This window comes from Podarcis raffonei, chromosome 2, assembly GCF_027172205.1.
Source record: "Podarcis raffonei isolate rPodRaf1 chromosome 2, rPodRaf1.pri, whole genome shotgun sequence".
Classification (NCBI taxonomy): Eukaryota; Metazoa; Chordata; class Lepidosauria; order Squamata; family Lacertidae; genus Podarcis; species Podarcis raffonei.
The window spans coordinates 118,652,812-118,680,016 of record NC_070603.1 but is presented as its reverse complement, the minus strand read 5'-3'; the positions used below and the strand labels follow the sequence as shown (position 1 = coordinate 118,680,016).

At 48.2% G+C, this 27,205-nt stretch overlaps 1 protein-coding gene and 1 pseudogene across 1 annotated transcript; both read left to right on the top strand.

Moving 5' to 3' along the window:
- Window positions 1-1,147: 1,147 nt before the first annotated feature.
- Window positions 1,148-25,487, top strand: LOC128408799 (zinc finger protein 850-like; annotated as a pseudogene).
- LOC128409280 (zinc finger protein 135-like) lies at window positions 13,300-17,478 on the top strand. The gene is made up of 2 exons (XM_053379624.1): window positions 13,300-13,752; window positions 16,608-17,478. The coding sequence occupies exons 1-2, from the start codon at window positions 13,416-13,418 to the stop codon at window positions 17,375-17,377; spliced, it is 1,107 nt and encodes a 368-aa protein (XP_053235599.1). The 5' UTR covers window positions 13,300-13,415; the 3' UTR covers window positions 17,378-17,478.
- Window positions 25,488-27,205: the final 1,718 nt, after the last annotated feature.

Below are 27,205 nucleotides of genomic sequence, written 5' to 3'. Positions count from 1 at the left end.
GTGGCTTCTAGGCATGCTAAGTGAAAACAGAGACTCCCCTTCCCAAGGCAGTCTACCATCCCCTCCTTTTTAATTTTAAAATAATTTTTTTAAAAATTACTTGAAGCAAATCAAACGAATCGATACAACAAAAATAACCAAGGCACACATTCGAAAGAAAGAGTGCGGCTTGGTGTATGCTGGAGAGGCTTAAATCAGGGAAGACGATTAAGAAAGGGGAATTTTTGCATTGCATCACCCCCCCCCTTTTTATAGTTAGTGTGAAAGCAAACAAACAAAAACAGGAAAAGCATAATGAGAGTTGCAAAACATAGGGGCAGAGGCAGTGAACCTTTGATTTCCAGGGGACCAGGACCAAATAATAGGTCCACGCTCTCTCTGTTATATTAATAATATACTCTTTTTAAACTGACTATATTTGTGTTTCACTTTTATGGTTTATTTTATTTTGTATCCCACCTTTTTTCTCCAAGGAGCTCAACATGGTTCTCCTCATCCTTATTTAACCCAAGGTACTATTTCTAGGTTAGCGGAGTCTGTAACCTGAAGCGTCTGTAATCTGAAGCGTCTGTAACCCGAGGTACCACTGTATTTTCTTCTGTGGTTAATTCACAAGCTGCTGAATTCTGAAATGTAGGAAAAATCACCCTTGGGGCTTCTTTGAATGTATCCTCAGAGACCACCTGCCTCTTGTGTGCCTTTCCCTCCCTCCCTCCCTCCCTTCCTCCCTTCCTTCCTTCCTTCCTTCCTTCCTTCCTTCCTTCCTTCCTTCCAGGAGAAGCCCTTTCATCACTGAAGAGATTCCTGCTCCATTTCTGAATCTCCTGAGGTTTACTCCGTCGACTGAAGATCCCACTCTTATCTCCGATCAGTGGAAGGGTGGCAGAGATTTTTCCCAACTCCGGAAAGAGGAGCAACTGTACACAACTGGGTTGCTGCCGTCGGTCTCCCCCGACATGGCTGGTGCCAGGGATGCTGAGGCAACCAAGGGTCTCCATCTTGAGGCTGCTGCCAATAACCCTATGTGTCCTGTAATCAAAATGGAGGAGCAGGAGCCCACAGTCCTTGGGAGTGAGGGGATGGAAAGACCCGGAAAGGGGCTCTCCGTTGTTCACAGTCGGGACTCCTGGTTTGGGGCGATGCTTTGCCAAGGCAAGAGAGGCTGGAGGGTGTGGAGCCGGATGAGGCAGCCTGGGAAGGCCAGTGGCAGGCGTTCTTGAAGGCCGTGCAGATGCCTCAGGCTGACTGGGCATAGTCAGCGGTGATGGAGGATAACCAAGAGGGCAGGACCAACCCTGAGGGGGCAGCGGAGGTCCCTGAGCAGCCAAAAGGGCAGGCAGGGCTGCCCCCGAGCCCTGGGTCCAGAGGGCTCCAAGCCCTGGGATCCCCCGAAACCAGAACTTGCGGAGGGGCAAAGCGGGAGAATCCCAGCGAGGAAGCTTCCGGGTCAGAGGCACAACGGCGGCACTTCCGGCAGTTCCCCTACTTGGAAGCCAAGGGGCCCCGGGAGGTTTGCAGCCAGCTGTGGTTCCTTTGCCACCAGTGGCTGAAGCCGGAGAGGCACACCAAGGAGCAGATCCTGGAGCTGGTGACTCTGGAGCAGTTCATGGCTGTCCTGCCACCGGAAATCCAGGACTGGGTCAGGGGCCGAGGGGCCGAGACCTGCACCCAGGCGGTGGCCCTGGCCGAGGATTTCCTGCGGAGGCAGCGAGAGGCTGGGGAAGCCACGTGGGAGGTAGGGAAGTGTCTTCTTTCCTTGTCACCCATATTATCAGCGGGATGTTGTTGTTTAGTTGTGTCCGACTCTTCGTGACCCCATGGACCAGAGCACGCCAGGCACTTCTGTCCTCCACTGCCTCCCGCAGTTTGATCAAACTCATGCTGGTAGCTTCAAGAACACCATCCAACCATCTCATCCTCTGTCGTCCCCTTCTCCTTGTGCCCTCCATCTTTCCCAACATCAGGGTCTTTTCCAGGGAGTCTTCTCTTCTCATAAGGTGGCCAAAGTCATGGAGCCTCAGCTTCAGGATCTGTCCTTCCAGTGAACACTCACTGCTGATTTCCTTAAGAATGGATGCGTTTGATCTTCTTGCAGTCCATGGGACTCTCAAGAGTCTCCTCCAGCACCATAATTCAAAAGCATCAATTCTTCGGTGATCAGCCTTCTTTATGGTCCAGCTCTCACTTCCATACATCACTACTGGGAAAACCATAGCTTTAACTATACGGACCTTTGTTGACAAGGTGATGTCTCTGCTTTTTACAGTTTCTTTTTTTAAAAAAATAAATTTTATTAACCGGCTTCCAACATATATAAAAATATAATAAAACATTACACATTTAAAGGGTTCCCTATACAGTTGTACCTTGGTTGACAAACGGCTTAGTTGCCATACACTTTGGTTCCCAAACAATCGAAACCCGGAAGTGAATGTTCCGGTTTTTGAACTATTTTTGGAAGCCGAATGCCCAGCACGTTTTCCACGTCTTCTGATTGGCTGCAGGAAGCTGCTGCAGCCAATCAGAAGCTACACCTTGGTTTTTTAATGGTTCCGGGAGTCAAACAGACTCCCGGAACACACTCTGTTTGTCAACCAAGGTACAACTGTACCAGGCTACCTTCAGATGTCTTATAAAGGTTACTCATCTCCTAGACATCTGAAGGGAGAGTTTTCCACAGGGTGGGTGCCACTACCAAGAAGGCCCTCTGCCTAGTTCCCTGTACCTTCCATTTCGCAGTGAGGGAACTGCCAGAAGGCCCTCAGAGCTGGATCTCCTTACTTCCTCCTATGCTGAATGGGACTTTGGTTGTTGTTCCAGGTGCCGGGATCTCTTGCAGAGGCCGCTGCAAGTTTCTCTGAAGCGGACCAGGCTTCGCCAGATGCTGGGGAGAGGAGCGCTGGTGGAGATATCAAACGGGAGAGCGATGGGGATGCCTCTGTGTTGGGTGCCAAAAGTTTCCTTTTGCCGATCCCAGGGACGGGGAACCTGTGGCCCTCCTGGTGTTCTGGGAATGAGGGAAGCTTTAGTTTTTAGCAGCTGGAGAGCCACAGTTTATCTACTCTCATTACGAAGGGTTACACTGAATTCACCAGACCTAGAAACACCTCATAGGACTCAGAGTTCACGTTAACTTTTCAATAAGCATTTGGTCAATCGAAAGACAGTAGTGTACGCTTCCAGGGGTGAAGCCAGTACATTTCTGAGCACAATTCAAAGTGTTGGTGCTGACCTTTAAAGCCCTAAACAGCCTTGTCCCAGTATACCTGAAGGAGCGTCTCCACCCCCATCATTCAGCCCAGACACTGAGGTCCAGTTCCGAGGGCCTTCTGGCGGTTCCCTCCCTGTGAAAAGTGAGGTTACAGGGAACCAGGCAGAGGGCCTTCTCAGTAGTGGTGCCCGCCCTGAGGAACACCCTCCCACCAGATGTCAAAGAGAACAACTACTATAATAATTATTATTTATTATTTATAGCCTGCCCATCTGGCTGGGCTTTCCCAGCCACTCTGGGTGGCTTCCAACAAAATATTAAAATACCAGACTTTTAGAAGACATCTGAAGGCAGCCCTGTTTAGGGAAGTTTTTAACGTTTGACGGACTACTGTATTTTAATATTTTGTTGGAAGCCGCCCAGAGTGGCTGGAGAAACCCAGCCAGATGGGTGGGGTATAAATAATAAATGATGATGATGATGATGTGTTTGCAGCACTGAAGTGACCTCCTTTGGGTTCAAACCTAGCCCAAAGGTTCTGGGCAGCCCAGAAGACAAGACTCACCCCCCTCTTGGCCTCGCTGATGTGCTCCAAAGGAAAGCCGAGACATTTGGTGCTAGCTTGGCTGCAGGAGTTGCCAGAAGGAGGCGTACATTATGCCATCCAACAGTCTTAGGAACTCTGATCCGGATTTGTGTAGGGTTTACTCTTTTCTTCTCCTGAAGATATCCCACAAGGCAGCAGAGGTTTAGGATCAGAGTTTCCCTTTTCCTAGATGAGGGGCATCCCATGTGTACTTTTAGACACCTCTATCATGTCCTCCCGAGGGATGCGGGTAGCGCTGTAGGTTAAACCACAGAGCCTAGGACTTGCCAATCAGAAGGTCGGCGGTTCGAATCCCTGCAACGGGGTGAGCACCCGTTGCTCGGTCCCTGCTCCTGCCAACCTAGCAGTTCGAAAGCACGTCAAAGTGCATGTAGATAAATAGGTACTGCTCTGGCGGGAAGGGAAACGGCGTTTCCGTGTGCTGCTCTGGTTTGCCAGAAGCAGCTTAGTCATGCTGGCCACATGACCCGGAAGCTGTACGCTGGCTCCCTCAGCCAATAAAGAGAGATGAGTGCCGCAACCCCAGAGTCGGTCACGACTGGACCTAATGGTCAGGGGTCCCTTTACCTTTTTATCATGTCCTCCCAGTGTGGTGTAGCGGTTAAGAGCGGTGGACTCGTAATCTGGGGAACCGGGTTCGCTTCCCCGCTCCTCCACATGCAGCTGCTGGGTGACCTTGGGCCAGTCACACTTCACTGAAGTCTCTCAGCCCCACTCACCTCACAGAGTGTTTGTTGTGGGGGAGGAAGGGAAAGGAGATTGTTAACCACTTTGAGACTCCTTTGGGTAGTGATAAAGCGGGATATCAAATCCAAACACCTCTTCTTCTTCTTCTTCTTCTTCTTCTTCTTCTTCTTCTTCTTCTTCTTCTTCTTCCCTCTTACTTGCCTTTTCTCCTAAGTAGAACAAATTCTGTAAATGTAACATTTCCTCATGGGACACTTGCTCTATCCCCTTGATCATTTTGGTTCACTGTTTTTCGTTTATTGTTTTTTGTCTGTGATGCTCTAATCAGGATTGTTCATCTTTTGTTCTGTTAGATGATGGCTGGCAGAGAGAAAATGGTGGGGAGCCGTGTGTGGTGTTGCTGGAAAGAATCGGGGATATGGAAGAAAATGTCGGGGGCAAAGAAGGACCGAGGAAGAAACGTGGAAACGGCACTGAGAAGTGGAAGGAGAGGTCTGTTGTATGTCCCAGGGGGGAAGGCCCTGAATTTACAGCCAAGCAGAGGCTACATGAAGGAAAGGGCGGGTATCCATGCAGTGTGTGTCTCAAAAGTTTTCCTTGCAAATCTAGCCTTACTCGACATCAGATAACCCACACAGGGGAGAACCCACATAAATGCTCGCACTGTGGGGAGAGATTCACTCAGAGAGCGAGCCTCATTGTTCATCAGAGAATCCACACAGGGGAGAAATTCTACAAATGTTTCACATGCGGGAAGAGCTTCAGTGTGAACTCCACCCTAATCAGGCACCAGAGGATCCACACCGGGGAGAAACGGTACAAATGCTCAGACTGTGGTGTCAGCTTTCGCGATAAGTCCAGCCGTATTCGGCATCAGAGGATCCACACAGGGGAGAAGCCGTACAAATGTCTAGACTGCGGGGAAAGCTTTAGTCAGAGCTCGAGTCTTACTAGACATCGGAAAATGCATACAGGAGAGATACTGTACCCGTGCTCAGACCATAGGGGGAGTTTCCATGATAAATCAAACATTAAAGGGACTCAAGGGCATCCTGATCAAATTTGCAGATGACACCAAACTGGGAGGGGTGGCTAACACCCCAGAGGACAGGATCACACTTCAAAACGACCTTGACAGATTGGAGAACTGGGCCAAAACAAACAAGATGAATTTTAACAGGGAAAAATGTAAAGTATTGCACTTGGGCAAAAAAAATGAGAGGCACAAATACAAGATGGGTGACACCTGGCTTGAGAGCACTACATGTGAAAAGGATCTAGGAGTCTTGGTTGACCACAAACTTGACATGAGCCAACAGTGTGACGTGGCAGCTAAAAAAGCCAATGCAATTCTGGGCTGCATCAATAGGAGTATAGCATCTAGATCAAGGGATGTAATAGTGCCACTGTATTCTGCTCTGGTCAGACCTCACCTGGAGTACTGTGTCCAGTTCTGGGCGCCACAGTTCAAGAAGGACACTGACAAACTGGAACGTGTCCAGAGGAGGGCAACCAAAATGGTCAAAGGCCTGGAAACGATGCCTTATGAGGAACGGCTAAGGGAGCTGGGCATGTTTAGCCTGGAGAAAAGGAGGTTAAGGGGTGATATGATAGCCATGTTCAAATATATAAAAGGATGTCACATAGAGGAGGGAGAAAGGTTGTTTTCTGCTGCTCCAGAGAAGCGGACACGGAGCAATGGATCCAAACTACAAGAAAGAAGATTCCACCTAAACATTAGGAAGAACTTCCTGACAGTAACAGCTGTTTGACAGTGGAATTTGCTGCCAAGGAGTGTGGTGGAGTCTCCTTCTTTGGAGGTTTTTAAGCAGAGGCTTGACAACCATATGTCAGGAGTGCTCTGATGGTGTTTCCTGCTTGGCAGGGGGTTGGATTCGATGGCCCTTGTGGTCTCTTCCAACTCTATGATTCTATGATTAAAGAGCCCCACAGTGGTCACTTACTAGAGAGACTAGACAAATATGCGGACCATGGTGAAATCTTCAGTCAGGACACATTCCAACTCGGGCTACAGAGCAGCCACTCTGGAGCCAAATAGTAGCCATTCTCCTTGCTAGCTTTGCAGAAGAACACAGAAGAGAGCCATAGTGACTTCATTTGACACAAGCCTAAACTATAGTGTCGTGTGAATGAATCTATCACCCCCCTAGGCTCATGGAGTAACCCCCTTCACTCTCCTCCTCTGGTGTGCTTCCATTTCCATTTCAACCTAACCACAGTTTAGTGTGTCACCTGAGCCCTAAACTGTGGTTAAATCTTAACTCGGGAAACAAGCCCGCTTCTGATCAGAAACTTCCATTTATATTTCAGATTAACTGCCGCTTAAGTGTGTCATCTGAACCCTAAAATTGTGGTTTGATAGGGAAAGCAAGTCAGATTCTTAAACTGTGTCTCAGAGCTGACCTGTTCCTACGAACCAGAGTTCAGTTGCAGCACAACCTGTCTTGCGTTTGGACAAACTATGGCTAATGAAAACCGGAAGCAAAGCGTCCAAGCTCTTCCATGTGTGCCTGAACCAGCCACTGTAGGTGCGCAAGCTACAAGCACAGTTTGCTCAAGCTACAGACTGGGTTGTGCATGCATACAGGCCACAATTCCATACAAGCAAGGGAACCTGGGATCGTATATCAGCTGCAGAACTGAGCATATTTTAAATAAATAAATAAATAAATAAAATTGAAAGTATAAAACTGTCAAGCTAGCCTCTTATGGCAGGCCACAGATACAGTGGTACCTCGGGTTAAGAACTTAATTCGTTCTGGAGGTCTGTTCTTAACCTGAAACTGTTCTTAACCTGAAGCACCACTTTAGCTAATGGGGCCTCCTGCTGCCGCTGCAGGATTGCTGTTCTCATCCTGAAGCAAAGATCTTTACCCGAGGTAATATTTCTGGGTTAGCGGAGTCTGTAACCTGAACCGTATGTAACCCGAGGTACCACTGTACTCCTTTTTTATACTTCGATGGGAGGAAAGCCACTGTGGATTTCAAAAATCTGCCTTTGCCTACAATCACAGTAGATCACTTCTCAGTTATGGCATAAATTCCACACAAAGTTTGTTTGGGGGGGGGGGAAAGGCAAAGCTAAAAGCCTTGATAGAATACCAACCTCAGCAGCGTTGAAAGGAATTAGCCAAATTCATGGATGATGAGGTCCAGACCCTGGTCTTTGCTTCATTCATGACATGTAAAGCACTCTACCTTTGAACAGTCTCAAAAACCTGAAGTTGGTTCAGGAGATGGCCACAAAGATGTGTGTTCAAGAAGGTAGATGTGGAAAATTATTTACTGAAGTTCCAAAAATAGAAAAAGAAATCTGTAGGGTGGAAAGGTTAAAGTCTGAGGGGAAACCTCAAACATCAACGAGTCAGCAAGGGCAGCGCACACGAAACGCTGTTGAACAAATGGGCAGGGGTGTGTGGAATGGAAACCGGGATGCAGTATAGGGCGGAATGGAGTCTCCTGGGAAAGGGGGTGGCTGGCTGGCAAACCATCCCCACACTGCACCGCAATTTTTTTATTATTATAGGTGCCAATGTGTAGGTGCTCTTCGGCACGTGGTGTACTTGGTACAATTCCAAAAGGGCTGGTGATTTAATAATCTGTGAACCAAATAAATTTGACCAGCACCATAATACTACTACTACTAATAATTTATTATTTATACCCCGCCCATCTGGCTGGGCCTCCCCAGCCACTCTGGGCGGCTTCCATAAAAACCAAAAATACAGTAAAATATCACACGTTAAAAACTTCCCTGAACAGGGCTGCCTTAAGATGTCTTCTGAATGTCAGGTAGTTGTTTATCGCTTTGACATCTGCTGGAAGGGCGTTCCACAGGGCGGGCACCACTACCGAGAAGGCCCTCTGCCTGGTTCCCTGTAGCTTTGCTTCTTGCAATGAGGGAACCGCCAGAAGGCCCTCGGCGCTGGACCTCAGCGTCCGGGCAGAATGATGGGGGTGGAGACGCTCCTTCAGGTATACTGGACCGAGGCCGTTTAGGGCTTTAAAGGTCAGCACCAACACTTTGAATTGTGCTCGGAAACGTACTGGGAGCTCTCAGGACCGGTGTTATGTGGTCCTGGCGGCCACTCCCAGTCACCAGTCTAGCTGCCGCATTCTGGATTAGTTGTAGTTTCCGAGTCACCTTCAAAGGTAGCCCCACGTAGAGTGCATTGCAGTAGTCCAAGCGGGAGATAACCAGAGCATGCACCACTCTGGCGAGACAGTCCGCAGGCAGATAGGGTCTCAGTCTACGTACCAGATGGAGCTGGTAAACAGCTGCCCTGGACACAGAATTGACCTGTGCCTCCATGGACAGCTGTGAGTCCAAAATGACTCCCAGGCTGCGCACCTGGTCCTTCAGGGGCACAATTACCCCATTCAGGACCAGGGAATCCTCCACACCTGCCCGCCTCCTGTCCCCCAAAAACAGTACTTCTGTCAATTTGTGAATCACTTTCAGCTCAACAATTCTATGGTTTTATGATTCTCTATGCATCTCAAGGCAATCTGGGTTAGTGGTTGAGAGCATTGGGCTGGGACCTGGGAGACCAGGGTTCACATCCACGAAGCTCACAATGGCGACCTTGGGCCTGTCGCTGCCTCTCAGCCTAGCCTCTCAGCCTAGCCTACCTCACAGGGTTGTTCTGATAAAATGAGGAAGAGGAAAACTCAGCATGCAGGATTGTCTCCCTTGGAAGTGATCTGGAATATAAATGCAGCAGATAAATTTGAAAATCCAACATGCAAATGTTATTTTTATTGAATTTATATCCTGCCCCTGCTTCCAGATGAACCCGGGGCAGCACAGCTACCGGTAAGTAAAGTGTTTATCTATAGAGCCCTAAAGCAGATTACCTGCTCCATGCTGTCCTCACATGATTTTGTCTACTTCAAAATGGATGGCACATGGGTGCTTGCATATATATATGCAATATATATAGAGTGGAGTGCAGAAGCAAATAGCCTGGCAAGACTGCTGCTTGAAAGAATAAAAGAACTTAGCATACAAAACCATTCTGAGAGCAGGAATACATTTGGCCATGACAAAGAGTAATGTGGTTAAACAGCATGAATACAAAACAAGAAGCAGGAAGGAAGGAACACCTGAGGGGAGAAAAATATGATTTATAGGTAAGTTCTCAGAAAGGACTCTGGAAAGAAGAAAAGTTTGCTTTTCTGCTTATCATTCCCACCCCCAAGCAGTTACAGGCGTTGTCGCTTTACTAATAACAATAACAATAATGATTTTATTACCCGGCTTACCTGTCTGGGTTGCCCCAGCCGCTCTGGCCAGCTTCCAACATCCATAAAAACATGATGAAGCATTACACATTAAAAGTCTTCGCTATACAGGGCTGCCTTCAGATGTCTTCTAAAGGTTATGTAGTTACCGTATTTTTCGCTCTATAAGACGCACCAGACCACAAGACGCACCTAGTTTTCAGAGGAGGAAAACAAGAAGAAAAATATTCTGAATCTCAGAAGCCAGAACAGCAAGAGGGATCGCTGCGCAGTGAAAACAGCAATCCCTCTTGCTGTTCTGGCTTCTGGGATAGCTGTGCAGCCTGCATTTGCTCCATAAGACGCACACACATTTCCCCTTACCTTTTAGGAGGGGAAAAGTGAGTCTTATAGAGCAAAAAATACGGTACTCATCTTGGCATCTGATGGGAGGGCGTTGCACAGGGTGGGTGCCACTACCGAGAAGGCCCTTTGCCTGTCAACACTCACTCTGTATGGGCTTCCAGGCACATAATGTTTGTTGCAGCCCTTGGCAATAACCCTGAAAGGTGGGGCAGCGTGGCTATCCCCATGTTAAGAGATGCGGGGCCTGAGGCTTGAAGGAGAGTGGCTTGCCCAAGGCTGCCTGGCGAGTTCATGGCAAGATTTGAACACAGAACTTTCATGTTTGCAGTTCATCCTACTTTGCCATTAATGCTACAACAGCAGAGCTTTTCTTATCCGCGCCGTGGCCACTGCCAAGCCTCTTATTGTGTCCTCCTTTGCTTGCCTTTTCTCTAAACTAAAAAGCCCCAAACGTTGCAGCCTTTTCCTCACATGGGAGCTGCCTGTTTTTTCTCAGCTGTGCAATATCCTTTTTGACTTGAGGCGACCAGAACAGTACACAGTATTCCAAGAAACAAATAAAAATATGCTCCCAGAAGCACACTGGGTTGGCATTCATCAAAAAGTCCAGAGCAGGGTAGACCCATTGAAATCAACGGACCTAAGTTAGTGGTGTGCCCTTTCACTTCAATGGGTCTACTCTGAGTAAGGCAAGCGTTGAAGAGCTCCTGCCATTTCTCGGGAAGGGAAGCTAGATCACAGCTGTGCGTGTGTGTGTGCATTCCCCCCACCCCTAAAAACTATTTCCCCATCCCCATCCCATCACTGCCAGGAAGTTTCTTCTTAGAAGAGGACTACATTTCCCAGGAGCCTTTGCGAGACTAAAAAAGAAGAAGATGATAACGGATCTAAGCACCACCTGCGCATGCAAATTTACCGGTATGTAGAAAATAGGAATCGGGGGCGGGCGGAGAAAAAGAAAAGCCCTTTTTGCACAGGTGAATCTGAACGTCAGAAAGGTAAAACAAACAAAACAGAGCACAAGTAATCTCAGAGACGAGGGGGTGTTCGGGTTTTTTTTTTTTTTTTTAATGCTTATGCAAATAATGTAGGCAAGCCCCTTCCTGCTCTGATCCCGCCCACGGAGACAGCTTTCAATATATACAGTATAAATATATATGTATGCATGCATCCTCTCTCCTGGACAAAAAGTGGTCGTTTTGCAGCTGCAGAGTCCTCCTGGGCAGTTCAGGTGAATGTCAGGTTGCTGGGAGGGAGATCAGGTTTTTTTGGGTGGGGGGGGAGACCCCATAGCTTTCAATTCCCTTGTATGCTTGCATGGGATGGGAGTAAGCCCATTGACTGCAATCCCAGCGTCTTTCCCCCAGTAAATGCGTGTATGAGTGTCGGGAATGGGGCATCATAAGAGCCTGGGTTGTTGTCGTTTTCCTGATTTGGAAAAAGTGCAGAGAGAGAAATGTTTACCAGGTTTCATGTTTGACTTACTATATTGTTGTTGTTGATTAGTTATATTTCCCCAAGGAGCTGAAGGTGCCACACCTAATTTTATCCTCCTCCCCATTTTATCCTCACAACAACCCTGTGAGGCAGTGACTGACCCAAGGTCACCATAGTGAGCTTCATGGCAGAGTGGAAATTCAAACCCGGGTTAATGAGGTCCTAGTCCAGACATTTAACCACACCACACACCACACTGGCTCTCCAGGGAAAGGATTTAAATCTCAGGATGGCCACTCCCCACGCAAGGCTCTGCGCTTTCCCTGCTCTGGGTATCTGGTGTCAGAGAAGCGAGTTCAAATCCCGCATGTTTGCTTTTATTTTTGGAATATTCAAGCCGCTTACAGGATTTGTTACCGTCCAAACAATATGATCACAAATGAATTAAGAAACCCAATGGTAGGGCCTTTGGATTTGTGTATTTCCGGGATGGGGAACCTGCTGTGTGTGGCCATGTGTTTTGGGAGAGTCGAACTCCCATCAGCTCCAGCCAGCATGGCCATAGCTGTCAACCTTCCCTTTTTTTGCGGGGAATTCCCTTATTCCAGTGCCGTTTCCCGCTGCCTCCTGCTGCTATCCCGGATTGTTAGATATCCCGTAGACTGTCCCCGGGACAGGTGAGGCTGCTGATCCCTTATTTTCAAATCTGAAAGTGGGCAGCTATGAGCATGGTGATGGCACTTGTGGCCTAGTGGCATCAGGATGGCCACAGGTTCCCAACCACAGTGCATTTTCTTTCTCGGTTCCTGAAACCCTGTTTTCTCTTTTGAAGCCCCTTAACGCCAGTCTCGAGCACTCTAGCCCTCTCCTGGAGACCGACAAAAGAGCAGAAAGCCACTTCGCAATCCAAGAAGCGCCATTTGCTGCAAACAGGAGCCCATCTCTGCACTGGGACACGGGGCAGCCCTGGAGAAGTGGATGCAGCCGGGGTTTGAAATTCAGGAGCATGGCCCAGCAATCCCCAAAGCAGGGGACAAGGAGGGAGGAGGAGCAGGAAAGTCCTCGACAGTGCTCTCTGAAGGGAGAATCAGGGGATTTCTTCAAAGGGCACCAGCGCCACAGGTTAAACAGGAGCCAGGAGATGTGCTGCACCAGCAGTGGGAATCTCAGTGGCAGGACTTCTTGAAGATGGTGGAGTCCGAACAATCTCAATGGGGAAAGGCACCATTGCCGGAGGAGCCGGCCCCATGGGATGACACAAAATCATTCCTGGCCTCCTTTGAGAAAGTGGCGGAAGCCTGCCGGTGGCCCAAGGAAGAGTGGGCAGCCCGACTCCTGCCGGCCCTCAGTGGAGGCCGTATAAATGGCAGTATAACCAAAAAAAGAACAGCAAATATTATTTCCGCTGTTTTTCTCTCTATCTCCTCCTATCCCCTGTATCTTTTGGTTGATCCAATAACAACTGACTTCTTGTCTTTGCAAATGAAAGGAAATATGTAAACATACTTCTGGGTTTTCTGTTGGGACATCTATCTGGTTGGCCATGGTGATGACAGGATGCTAGACTAAATGGCTTTGACTTCATCTGGCTGTAGGCTCTCCTCATGTTCTCAACATGTTTATAGCCACTTCTAGGGTTCAAAGCACTTCATGAACCTTATCCAGGGGGCCATGCCAGGCTAGTGAGAGGTTGTGGCCTTGGGAGAGTTCTAGACAGAGAGGCCTGGAAAGCTGAATTTGGCCCCTGGGCAGCTGCTAGTTGCCTAAGTAATTCTAGCCTAGTTGGGCCGAAAGGTGTAAGGCTGCTTCTTGTAGTTTTTTTTCAAAACTCCTGGACCCTTCCAGGAAATAAAACTCAGGTTCATGGTGGAAAATATTTTGGGGGAAAGCATCCCATGTGCCCAGGGAATGAGTTTCTCTATTTCATTTTTTCATTTCTCCACAGGTGAAAGAGGGGTGTCTATCAAGGAGGTGGAGAAATGTGGACCAGAAAATTCCACCCAAATAAGGCCACGCGAGAGAGAGTCTGCCGGGAGAGGAGAAGACGTTCCTCCGCTTCGCGAAAAGGCCTCAGAGAGTCAGCGTAGGCCTTGGTGGCAGCAGAACAGCCTCCCTGGAGCAGGAGCAGTCGGATCCATTCCATGTGCAGAAGGCTACAAGGAGCTCCTCCAAGCCCCAGACCACCAGGCGACGCAGACCGGTAAGAGACAAAATGCCTGCAGAGTTTGCTGGAGAAGCTTCAGTCACGGGTCTAACTTCACTGAACATTAGAGAATACACACAGGAGAAAAGCCGTACAGCTGCTTGCATTACAGGCAGAGGTTCGGCCGCAGGTCGAATCTCAACTGTCATCAGAGAATCCACATAGAAGGAGAGTCCACAACCTCCCGAGAGAGACGATTCCACTGTTGAACAGCTCTTACCGTCAGAAAGTTTTTCCATATGTTTAGTTGGAATCTCCTTTCTTGTAACTTGAAGCCATTGGTTCAAGTCCTGCCCTCTGGAGCAGGAGAAAACAAGCTTGCACCATATTCCATGTGACAGCCCTTAAGGTATTTGAAGATGGCTATCACATCTCCTCTCAGTCTCCTCTTTTCCAGGCTAAACATACCCAATTCCTTCAAGTGCTCCTCGTAAGGCTTGGTTTCCAGACCCTTGATCATCTTGGTTCCCCTCCTCTGCACACGTTGCAGCTTGTCAACTTCCTTCGTAAATGGTGGTGCCCAGAACTGGACACAGTATTCCAGGTGTGGTCTGACCAAGACAGAATAGAGTGGTACTATTATGTCCCTTTACCTGTGAGTCTGTGAGCACCTAGAAAGGAATGCTGTGATCACCAATAGTCAGCATGGATTTCTGAAAAATAAGTCATGTCAGACGAACCTGATCTCGTTTTTTGACAGAATTACAAGCCTGGTAGATGAAGGGAACGCAGTGGATGTAGCCTACCTTGATTTCAGCAAGGCATTTGACAAGGTGCCCCATGATATTCTTGTAAAGAAGCTGGTAAAATGCGGTCTTGACTATGCTACCACTCAGTGGATTTGTAACTGGCTGACTGACCGAACCCAAAGGGTGCTCATCAATGGTTCCTCTTCATCCTGGAGAAGAGTGACTAGTGGGGTGCCACAGGGTTCTGTCTTGGGCCCGGTCTTATTCAACATCTTTATCAACGACTTGGATGATGGACTCAAGGGCATCCTGATCAAATTTGCAGATGACACCAAACTGGGAGGGGTGGCTAACACCCCAGAGGACAGGATCACACTTCAAAACGACCTTGACAGATTAGAGAACTGGGCCAAAACAAACAAGATGAACTTTAACAGGGAGAAATGTAAAGTATTGCACTTGGGCAAAAAAAATGAGAGGCACAAATACAAGATGGGTGACACCTGGCTTGAGAGCAGTACATGTGAAAAGGATCTAGGAGTCTTGGTTGACCACAAACTTGACATGAGCCAACAGTGTGACGCGGCAGCTAAAAAAGCCAATGCAATTCTGGGCTGCATAAATAGGAGTATAGCATCTAGATCAAGGGAAGTAATAGTGCCACTGTATTCTGCTCTGGTCAGACCTCACCTGGAGTACTGTGTCCAGTTCTGGGCACCACAGTTCAAGAAGGACACTGACAAACTGGAACGTGTCCAGAGGAGGGCAACCAAAATGGTCAAAGGCCTGGAAACGATGCCTTATGAGGAACGGCTAAGGGAGCTGGGCATGTTTAGCCTGGAGAAGAGGAGGTTAAGGGGTGATATGATAGCCATGTTCAAATATATAAAAGGATGTCACATAGAGGAGGGAGAAAGGTTGTTTTCTGCTGCTCCAGAGAAGCGGACACGGAGCAATGGATCCAAACTACAAGAAAGAAGATTCCACCTAAACATTAGGAAGAACTTCCTGACAGTAAGAGCTGTTCGACAGTGGAATTTGCTGCCAAGGAGTGTGGTGGAGTCTCCTTCTTTGGAGGTCTTTAAGCAGAGGCTTGACAACCATATGTCAGGAGTGCTCTGATGGTGTTTCCTGCTTGGCAGGGGGTTGGACTCGATGGCCCTTGTGGTCTCTTCCAACTCTATGATTCTATGATTCTATGATTCTACCTGGACACTATACTTCTGTGGATCAGAATGCTGAACTAGACAGGCCACATACACACCCCTCCCTGTGACTCAGGGTTGGAGGGCAAATGCAGCCCTGCAAGCACCTCTGTCTCGCCCTTGGGACCTTCCACAGGCCTCACCCCTTTCCAGCCTTGTTTTATACACTCAGACATTTTTGCGTAGATGGGCCCTCGAACCCTGATAAGGATGCCCGCTTGCTTGTCTGGACGGAGGACAGGGGTGTGTGAGAGCGCACGTAGAAACTTCGCCTCCCATAAAAAATAAATTTTGCATCCATTGCTCCACCCACTTCTGCCTTTGGCCCCACCCACCAATGGCATGTGGGACATGGAAGGTTGCCCAGAGGAGATTGTAGACCTTGGGTTGACAAGGGTTCCTCACCTCCGGGTCCAGAGGGTGAGATAAAATTACCAGTGAGAGGTCTCTCAGTATCTATTAGCCACAACAGTGCAGTAGAACCTCCAGTCTCAGAGTCAGTATACCTCTAAATACCAGTGTTATGTACTCAAGTTCTCACCCTGGGCCAGCAGGGGGATACTGTAGATAGTTATGCAAATGAAGGATCGAAAGTGACGTTCAGTTATTGGATAGTTTTAGAAAGTTCCTACAGTAACGTCGTACTGGAGCTCTATATAAGCAGGCTGACTGAGCCCTTCAGTTCAGTTATGTTCTGGCCTCTGAATAAACAAGAGCTGTTTGAAGAATCGCTGTGTCGTCTGATATGTTCACCCACAACTTAACAACCAGCTCTTGGGGACATACAGCAGGAGGAAGGGCTGTTTTCCTCATGCCCTCCTTGTGAGCTGAGCATCATGGGAAACAGGAAGCTGGGCTAGATAGGACTTTGGTCTGGCCCTGCAGGGCTCTCCTCATCTCCCTTTCCATGTGTTTAGCAGCGCCATCTGACTCCACCCCTTTCTTTCAACCTTAACAGGTTACTGGCCCGAGAGCGAGAACGAAGAGAATCACCGAGGCGTTTTGGAGCAACCTGAAGCGATAGCAGTCATTTCAAGAATGGCGACGGAGAACACCGTGGCTCGGGCTGAAAAAAGTGGGGAGGTCTCTGAGGGTCAGCACAGGAAGTGTCAGGAAGGAAATGCCCTGAAGAGAAGGACAGGCCAATCCACTACCTGTGGGGCAGAGGAAAAGGCACCCGGCAAAACTCTGCCACGGCCCAAACGAAAGACGTTTGCCGCGCTTCCTGAGAGAGCTTTCAAGCTTGGTGCGCCAGGCCGCTGCAGGCATGAGCGGCTACACACGGCGGAGATGCCCTTCCACTGCGCCGAGTGCGGGAAGAGCTTCATACACCAGCGAAACCTCAACACCCACCAGAGGCTCCACACCGGAGAGAAGCTCTACGAGTGCCCCGACTGCGGGAAGAAATTCCTCAGCAAGTCAAAGCTCACCAGGCACCGGCGGCTGCATACCGGGGAGAGGCCGTACCAGTGTTCGTACTGCTGGCGGAGCTTCAGCCAGAGCTACAACCGGACGGAGCACGAGAGAACTCACACAGGGGAGAAGACGGCGCACAACCGGGCAGCCCGCGCAACGAACCTGGGCGGCAGCTCCTGTGTCGCTGCTCACGAAGGAGCCCGTAAAAGCGAGAGACCCTATAGGGTTCCTATCGGGGGAACGGCCCCCCTTCAGGCTCTGAGGAAACGTAGAAGGGCCCAACCCCCGGAAGGGAAAAGGGAAAAGTTGTAATGTTGGCCCAAGCATGGGAAAGCCTCTGTTCTGAAGATGCTCCTTGTTAGATTTCACTTGATTGGTGCACGTGTTACAGATGGGTGCTTATTGCGTGATAGGGTGGGAAAAGGTAAAGGTACCCCTGCCCGTACGGGCCAGTCGTGTCCAACTCTAGGGTTGTGCGCCCATCTCACTTAAGAGGCCAGGGGCCAGCGCTGTCCGGAGACACTTCCGGGTCACGTGGCCAGCGTGACGAAGCTGCTCTGGTGAGCCAGCATCAGCGCAGCACACGGAAACGCTGTTTACCTTCCCGCTATAAAGCGGCACCTATTTATCTACTTGCACTTAGGGGTGCTTTCGAACTGCTAGGTGGGCAGGCGCTGGGACCGAAAGACGGGAGCTCACCCCGCCGCGGGGATTCGAACCGCCGACCATACGATCGGCAAGTCCTAGGTGCTGAGGTTTTACCCAGTATAAATGCGATTAAGTCACTCTGCTGAGGGGTGGAAGAGAGAGACGAAGGAAGAAACATCTAGGGAGAAAGAGGAGGTGAACTAGGGGGAAAGAGGCAGCAGCTGGGCAAGGAAGACATGGGGGCCTAGGAAAGGGGGGTTGTCTGTGGGCTGCAGCAGGTCTGGGTAGCCCATGGCCCACCAGGGTTCTTGGACTTCAACCCACATCAGCCTCAGCCAGTGTGGGGAATGGGTCAGGGATGGTGGAAGCTGCAGTCCAAGAATATCTGGAGAGCCACAGGTTCATCATCCCTGGTCCAGAGGCCTTTCACTTCTTCTCCTAATTCAGGGATGGGGAAACAACGGCCCTCCGGTTGTTGCTCCCGTAATCTTCCCTCAGCAACCCCAGCGAGGGATTATCACCATCATCATTATTCATATTAATTAGTCACTTCACTCATAAAAGCGATCCAAGGCGACTTGTTGTTGTTGTTTAGTCGTTTAGTCGTGTCCAACTCTTCGTGACCCCCTGGACCAGAGCACGCCAGGCACTCCTGTCTTCCACTGCCTCCCGCAGTTTGGTCAGACTCATGTTTGTAGCTTCAAGAACACCATCCAACCATCTCGTCCTCTGTCGTCCCCTTCTCCTTGTGCCCTCCATCTTTCCCAACATCAGGGTCTTTTCCAGGGAGTCTTCTCTTCTCATGAGGTGGCCAAAGTATTGGAGCCTCAGCTTCACGATCTGTCCTTCCAGTGAGCACTCAGGGCTGATTTCCTTAAGAATGATTTCCAAGGCGACTTAGAACACTGCATAAACATCAATACCAGTTACGACAATCAAACCGATGCTGAACGTACGAAAGATATCTGTACGAATACAAGGAACCTGCCTCGCTAGAAGAGGCCACAAGTACTTAAAAGCCCTTCAGATTGAGGGTCATAACCCTAGGTAAAATGGGCGCCTAAAATAGGTAAAGGTGGTCCCAGGCAAGCGTCCCTGGGGAGAGGATTCCACAAGCACCACTTGATTTGATTTTTTTAATAATTCTTTATTAAATTTTCCATTTTAACAATCCAATCAAATCACATTAAATATTCCAAATTATACATATACATATGAAATAATCTAAATATTCTGCCAAATTATAAATTTGTTGTTGGGGCTTCCCATGCTTCGAGTTCAGGGCCCCGCTTTGGGCCTTAGATGACTGTTGCAAGGTCCGGGTCCAAGTACATGGAGCAATATGTAACTGAAAGAGGCTGCAATACTTTTGGAACTACCAGCCGCTTTAGATGAACTCTGTGAAAAATAACAACAGTTAGAATGGACTCCGATATCTGTGTATCCCCTTCTTCTTCCTTCCCTGATTAATTTGGACGATTCAAATATGTGTATTCCTTTGTTATCTTGTGATTTCATAGATAAACGTCTGTCTATCGAGTAAAATCAATAAAAAATTATCTATGTCTTGACTATACTGGCTGCAGCTGATGAGAGAGTCACATGTTCCCCATGCCTCTTGAGAGGTCAAAAATGCACACTTGGAAAGGACTCGGTTTGATCCGAAATAGCCAATCCAAACTCGAGATTCTGTCAGGTATTATGTCATTTGAAAATATTTAAAGCACACATCTTTTTACAGCCGCTGGACCTCTCTTCTCAGCTGATTTCACAAAAAAGTGCATCTTTAATTTTTTCCTAATTCTGATTTCAACCAGGATCTTTGAAACATTTGCAGTTCCTTGCCTCTTAATGCCGCCTGCCTTTTAGAATTTATAACTATGGCAACCCCTTTGTAAGCCGCCTTGGCTCTCGGTCTGGGAGAAAGGCGGGATATAAATAAATATTGAAATTGAAATACATTATTGTCACTTGTACAACTTTTATACAGTGAGATTACAGGGGCATATACAATACAATATATGTTATATACAATATATAACATAATATAATACTAACGGTGAGGACAAAGCTGCTTTTGTACTCAGATCCTGCTTGGAGCAACTGGGGGCATCGCTGGCCTGATCCTGCAGCCGGGTTTCCCCTTCCTGCTTCAGAGCCGGAGACCAGCCGGGCGCCCCTCCTCCCTCTCTGCCCAGAGCAGCCAAGAGGCTCCTACCCCGCGGCTCCGCAAGGGTTAACAGCGGCGACAGAGCTTCGATTCCTAGAGCGGAAGGGAAGACTGGCGAGAAAGGAGGCGCTTCCGCTTCCTGTTCCGCTTCCCCGGGGAGATGCTGGGCGGGGCGGAGGCTGTCCGCCCAGGAGGCGGGTAAGTGGGGGGAGTGGGCCGATCCCGGGGCGGAATTGGGGGGCGAGAGGGAGGGAGCCGCGTCCCTCCTGGGGGGAACTAAGGGGCGACGGGGAAAGGTCGTCCTCTCCTGGGAGGGGAAGCGGGAGGCCGAAGCGACGCTCCTCGCTGGCCTTGACCGGCCTCTGGCCTCATCCTGCAGCCTTTTCTCCCGCTCCTCTGTCCAGAGAAAGCAGAAGGAGCGCCCAGCAAAGGCCGCAGGGCAGGAAATGGGGAGGAATGGCAGGGAGTAAACAGGGAGTCAGGAGAGTCTCCTGCCAGCCAGAGAGGAGCAGGAGGAATAATTATTATTATTTTATTCATTCATACCCCGCCCATTTAGCTGGGCTTCCCCAGCTACTCTGGGCGGCTCCCAACAGAACATTAAAAGCACAATAAAAGATCAAACCTTAAAAGCTTTCCTCAACAGGGCTGCCTTCAGGTGTCTTCTAAAAGTCAGATAGTTGTTTATTTCCTTGACATCTGATTCGAGGGTGTTCCACAGGGCGGGTGCCACTACCAAGAAGGCCCTCTGCCCGGTTCCCTGTAACCTCACATTTTGCAGTGAGGGAGCCACCAGAAGGCCCTCGGAACTGGATCTCAGTGTCCGGCTGAAGGATGGGGGTGGAGATGCTTCTTCAGGTATACTGGGCCAAGATTGTTTAAGGCTTTAAAAAGGTGGGCCCCTGGGGATATAACTGGCCATCTGCAGCTGTAGTAATTTTATCTTATTTTCAAGATTTCTAAACACCTGATCCAAAAGGTCCTTCAAGTGGCGCAGTGATCCAATGGTAGCTAGAACACAACTAAAATTCACAAACCAATTTAGAAACCAGTATGCATAAAGCCATCATTGAAAAAATCATCCCTCTCCACTTGTTTGGACTTTACACACCTGAGGAAGGGGAGGAAGGAGGGAGTATGGGGTGGGGAAAAACACTCATTTCACCCAGTCTTAAATTTAGTTATCCAGATTTTCACAAACACACATTGAAGGTAAAATCTCCAGTTTCACCATCTATCATCGGAGGGGGATCTGAGGGGAGATGGTTTCCACACCTTGCCTTGGAGTGTCTATAAGGAAGGGAATTGTTCTGTCCTTCCAGGGATCAGTGAGCTTTGACAGGTGTCCTTGCATTTCGCTGACGACAACTGGGCCCTACAGAGAGCTCTGTACAAGGACGTCATGGTGGAGGTTTGTGAGATGGTGACCTCTCAGGGTAAGGATCCTTTTCGCCTTCAATAATAGTTATAATAGGTATGGGTTCCTCAGTGGCTCAGAGTGCCTTCCTTCAGCTCCGCTAAAGGAGGTCACAGTGTTTGTTTTTCTCCCAAGTTAAAGGCCAGAAGCCTGGCTGAGAATAAATATTCTTGTTTCTCTGCTACAATTAGCCAGTGATGGCTTCTGGGTTGCCTCCCTGTGGAAGAGCATTCTTTAGGTAGGGAGCCAGCACTGAAAGACGCATTCCGTATTGCCTCTCTTTGCACCTCAATTGGAGAGGGCACTGTGAGAAGGACCTCAGACGATGAGTGCAGGCTCTAGGTGGATTCATGAGAAGCAGTCCTTGAGTTAAAGGTAAAGGTAAAGGGACCCCTGACCATTAGGTCCAATCGTGACCGACTCTGGGGTTGCGGCGCTCATCTCGCTTTATTGGCCGAGGGAGCCAGCGTACAGCTTCCGGGCATAGCTGTCAAGTGTCCCTTATTTGAAGGGACAGCCCCCTTATTCCAGCACAATGTCCCGCTGCTGTCCCTTATTGATGGATGTCCCTTAAATGTCCCTTAAATGATGTCCCTTAAATTTCAAAGGAAGCAGCTCCTCTCCCTCCCTCCCTGCCGGCCAGGGAGGAGGGAGGCTCCAACTGTGTTGCTTGGCTGTGTTGCTCACCCAATAAGAAGTCTAAGAACGACTGGGGCGTGGAGCTTGCATCCCTTTGCACCTCAATTGGAGAGGGCACTGTGAGAAGGACCTCAGATGATGAGTGCAGGCTCTAGGTGGATTCATGAGAAGCAGCCATTGAGCTACATAGGTCAAAATCAGCACCTTGACTTGAAGACAGCAACCCAGAAACGGTTTTATGTGCTCAGAGCCTCTTGCACTGGTCAGCACTCTGTAGTTTCTGAACGGTCTTCTAAAGCAGCCTGAAGTATAATGCATTGTGGCAATCTAGCGTGGATAATGGTAGAAAAAGCATACTAAAAATCTTCTATGTGGGGGACCCTAATTTGTAGAATACTCGAGTATCTTGTTATTGGTTTCTATTGATGTATTGGTTTGTTTGTTGCATATATAGAATATTCTGTTTCTTAATATATGAGGTTTGATTGCATTTTTATATATGCTGTAAGCCACCCAGAGTGGCTTGGGAAACCCAGCCAGACGCTTGGGATATAAAAAAATAAATGCTATTATTGTTATTATTCATTTTGGTTTTTCAACAAGCTCTGCAGAGCTAGACGTTTCAAGCTGCTCTGAGATGCAGTGCTGTATTATCAATGCTCAGGGGCGGCCTTACTTCTGCCTCCACAATGGGGGCTCAAAATCCATAAGGAGCGTACCCCTGCAAGTTGGGTCGGGTGGTCCCCCCTCACCCCACCAGACCTCCAAGGGGTGCAGACGCCTCCCCCCATCCATGTCATTGTTTGTATATATATAAAAAGTTCTGACCTCCCTTTGTCGCCTCAGCCTGGTCCTCGGACTCTTGTTGGCATAAAAGAGTCCACGAGAAAAGTATCCTTGCAGAGTACTTTCTGCTTTTATTCTTAAAAGTCTTTCTGCAAAAGCGGCTGACCAACTGTACACACATCAACACTACCAGCTTTCACTAACCAACCAACCAAACCCAACCACAAACTAACATTTCTCACTCCATATATACAACCCGGTGCAGGCCGCTGACTCATGCTGACCCAGCTTTTTAAGCATTAAAGAAACAGCGGCCAATTTTTAGCCGTGACAACCCACTTGGAAAGAGCCTTTTCAGATCCGGACAAAGTTGAGAGGCCGGGGAGACTAGCAGCAAAGCTGAGCAGTGACGCCCCTTTGGGGGTGACACCTGAGGCAGCCGCCCCACACAGGCCCATAGGCAGGCAGGCTCTGTTGATGTTATTGCCTGCTGATTTAAATTGTGTTATTTATGGCTTGGTTAATCTTAGGGACTGCTCACCAGAACTTTTCTGATACAAATAACCCTTGATTAAATGGTGATATTTTATTAAAGCCAGGTATCACACCATTTGTTTTTATGTAAAACGCCTTTAACATAGTGCCAGGCCTTGAGTTTTGATAAGGAAGCAGCTGTATCAACCTTTCTTTTAAAATTTTTATTCCATCAGGAGATGTTTGGGGGGTCCTGGATGAGGAGGAGCCATCAGAAGTCTGGCCAGAAAGAGGTGAGGAGCAAGAGAAGGAAAGGAAATTGGGGGTTCAAGATGGAGACAACAAACAAGAGGGGAGAGAAACAGTGAAGCCAAGGCATGAACACAGTGTTTCCCAAGAAGATGAAAATCAGATTAACAGAGTGGAGAAAAAACATGAATGTACTGTGTGCGGAAAGAGATTCTGTAGTCGCGCAGCCCTTACTATACATCAAAGAGTACACTCAGGTGAAAAACCTTATGAATGCATGGAGTGTGGAAAGGGCTTCAAATCCAGTAGCCAACTTAATGTGCATCAGATAACTCATACAGGGGAGAAGCCTTATGAATGCATGGAGTGTGGAAAGAGCTTCAGTGCCAGAAGCATCCTTATTAGACATCAAAAAACTCATACAGGGGAGAAGCCTTATGAATGCATGGAGTGTGGAAAGAGCTTCAGTGCCAGAAGCATCCTTATTAGACATCAAAAAACTCATACAGGGGAGAAGCCTTATGAATGCATGGAGTGTGGAAAGAGCTTCAGAAACAGTGGCCACCTTAATGTACATCAAATAACTCATACAGGGGAGAAGCCTTATGAATGCATGGAGTGTGGAAAGAGATTCAGAAACAGTGGCCACCTTAATGTACATCAAAGAACTCATACAGGGGAGAAACCTTATAAATGCTGGGAATGTGGAAAGAGTTTCTTTGACAGTAGTACCCTTACTAAACATCAAAGAACTCACACGGGAAAAACCATATAAATGCATGGAGTGTGGAAAGAGCTTCAATCAGAGTGCCTCCCTTAATGTGCATCGAAGATCTCATACAGGTGAAAAACCTTATAAATGCATGGAGTGTGGAAAGAGCTTCAGTTGCAGCAAGTCTGTTAAAATGCATCATATAATTCACACACAGGAAAACCATATAAATCCATATAAATGCATAGAGTGTGGAAAGAGCTTCAGTGCCAGAAGCATCCTTATTAGACATCAAAAAACTCATACAGGGGAAAAACCATATAAATGCCTGGAGTGTGGAAAGAGCTTCAGTCGGAGTTCCTCCCTTAATGTGCATAAAATAACTCATACAGGGGAGAAAACTTATGAATGCATGGAGTGTGGAAAGAGCTTCAGATCCAGTGGCTACCTTACTAAACATCAAAGAACTCACATGGGAAAAACCATATAAATGCCTGGAGTGTGGAAAGAGCTTCATTCAGACTGCCTCCCTTAATGTGCATCGACAAACTCATATAGGGGAGAAACCGTATAAATGTTTGAAATGTAGAAAAAGCTTCAGTGACTCTAACATCCTTCATGCACACAGGGGACAAACCATACAAATATTTGGAATGTGGAAAGAGCTACCGCTGCAGTAACCACCTTTCTCGACACTGGAGAACTCCTTCAGGGGACTAACCCTATGTGTGGAAAGAGCTTCAGTTATAGTAGTTTCTTTACTGTGCATGAAAGAACTCGTACAGGGGACAAACAACATACATTTTTGGGGTGTGGAAAGAGCTTTAGTTGCAACAGCTGTCTAATGATAAGTTGCCAGTAGCCAGGTGCAAAATGTGTCTGGCGCCTGGCTAATTTTGAACACTGCCCCACATTGGTATTTAATTAAAATAAGACATGAACTTGAGAATTTCCCCTCTGATTTACCAATCTGTTCCTTTAGGCAAGCATTTCTGACTTTTGTTTTCAGACTATGTGCTCAGAATATTTAAAGGGACGCTATAAAAAATTCTTCCAGAAGAGCTTCTTTGTATATGCTGTAACTAAGCAGTAGATCGCTACCAATATGCTCTATTCTGAACCAAGTTTATCCTTGTTATGTAAGATACCCGATGCATGTAATCAACTGCCCACGAGGACTCCCTTGCCTGAGGGTCCCGTTCCTGCCACTCACCACCTGGCCAGGGCAGGGCCTGGCAGGCCTCATAAGGACAGCTGAGGCTGCTGCTGTCTCTCCCCAGGAGAACTCAGAACAGCACACAGTTATTTTTAAAACATTTTAAATTTTTATTTTTTACCTTTAAAATTATTTCTGGCGTGGGGGATGGACGTTTAGTCGTGTTTGGAAATTTGTCTAATTATGGTATGTTCGTAACTTACTGTTTTTGGTTTTTATTGCTTTATTGTTTTTTTAATAGGTTTTATTTTGTTCTTAAGGGGAGGAGGTCAGGGCTGCCTGGGTGTGGGTCCCAGCCAACAAAATGGCTGGGGCAAGTTCCACAGAGAGGGATGCACTGGGACAACCGATCTTAGTGATCACGGGTAGGAGCAGTTACGCTAATACCAGACCATGTCATTACCGAGGAGGCAGGTTTAGTCATTGTTTGAGGACTATCACTGCCTTCGGGTCTGGTCTTGATTGGACAGATACTGGAATCAGCAAGGGATACCTACATGACCTGAAGGTGCTGCTGTGCAATGCCAGGTCAATGATTCGTAAGACCACTGCCATCCATGACTTGATCGTGGATGGAGGGCTTGACCTAGCATATGTAACAGAGACATGGTTGGATGAAGCAGATGGGCCTGTCCTTGCCGCTGCTTGTCCACTTGACTTCTCTTATGCACAGCAACCCAGGTCATGTGGGTGGGGAGGGGGCGTTGCAGTGATTTTTAGGAAGCCATTAGTCTGTACCAGGCATCCTATTGGGAAGACCCAGTTCTCTGAGTGCATGTCCTAGAAGCTGGGCAATAGGGGCAGTACAGGATTCCTTTTGGTGTACTGACCTACCCACTGCACCAAGGATTCCCTGCCCGAGCTGCTTCAGTTTGTGGTGGATGTTCTCTTGGAGACACCTAGTTTGGTTGTCCTAGGGGATTTTAACATCCACGCCAACACAACCTTGCAAGGGACCTCTCGGGACTTCGTGGAAACTGTGGCCTCCATAGCACTGCCCCTGAATAAGCCTGGCCCAGCTCATAGCCTTTGACCTCTATGGATGTTAGTGATCTGACACTAATAAAAGCGAAACAAACGAAGTGCCATAGTCAGATCACTTCCTAGTGCAACTGGACTTCTCCGTGACCCTTCCCCTCTGCAGGGGGTGGGACCGATTCGGATGGTCCGTCCCCGCCACTTAATGAATCTAAATGGTTTCCAGAGAGTGGTGCTGTTGTTTAGTCGTTTAGTCGTGTCCGACTCTTCGTGACCCCATGGACCAGAGCACGCCAGGCACCTCTGTCCTCCACTACCTCCCGCAGTTTGGTCAAACTCATGCTGGTAACCTCGAAAATACTATCCAACCATCTCGTCCTCTGTCGTCCCCTTCTCCTTGTGCCCTCCATCTTTCCCAGCATCAGTGTCTTCCAAGGAGTCTTCTCTTCTCATGAGGTGGCCAAAGTACTGGAGCCTCAGCTTCACGATCTGTCCTTCCAGTGAGCACTCAGGGCTGATTTCCTTAAGAATGGATGCGTTTGATCTTCTTGCAGTCCATGGGACTCTCAAGAGTCTTCTCCAGCACCATAATTCAAAAGCATCAATTCTTCGGCGATCAGCCTTCTTTATGGTCCAGCTCTCACTTCCATACATCACTACTGGGAAAACCATGGCTTTAACTATACGGACCTTTGTAGGCAAGGTGACGTCTCTACTTCTCAAGATGCTGTCTAGGCCTGTCATTGCCCTTCTCCCAAGAAGCAGGCGTCTTTTAATTTCGTGGCTGCTGTCAACATCTGCATTGATCATGGAGCCCAAGAAAGTAAAATCTCTCACTGCCTTTCCCAATT

Excerpts from the sequence above, each read along its gene's own strand:
- LOC128409280 (XM_053379624.1), top strand. The coding sequence starts at position 13,416 with ATGGTGGAAAATATTTTGGGGGAAAGCATCCCATGTGCCCAGGGAATG. Across the intron at positions 13,753-16,607 it reads CCACCAGGCGACGCAGACCG|GTTACTGGCCCGAGAGCGAG; the intron begins GTAAGAGACAAA and ends CAACCTTAACAG.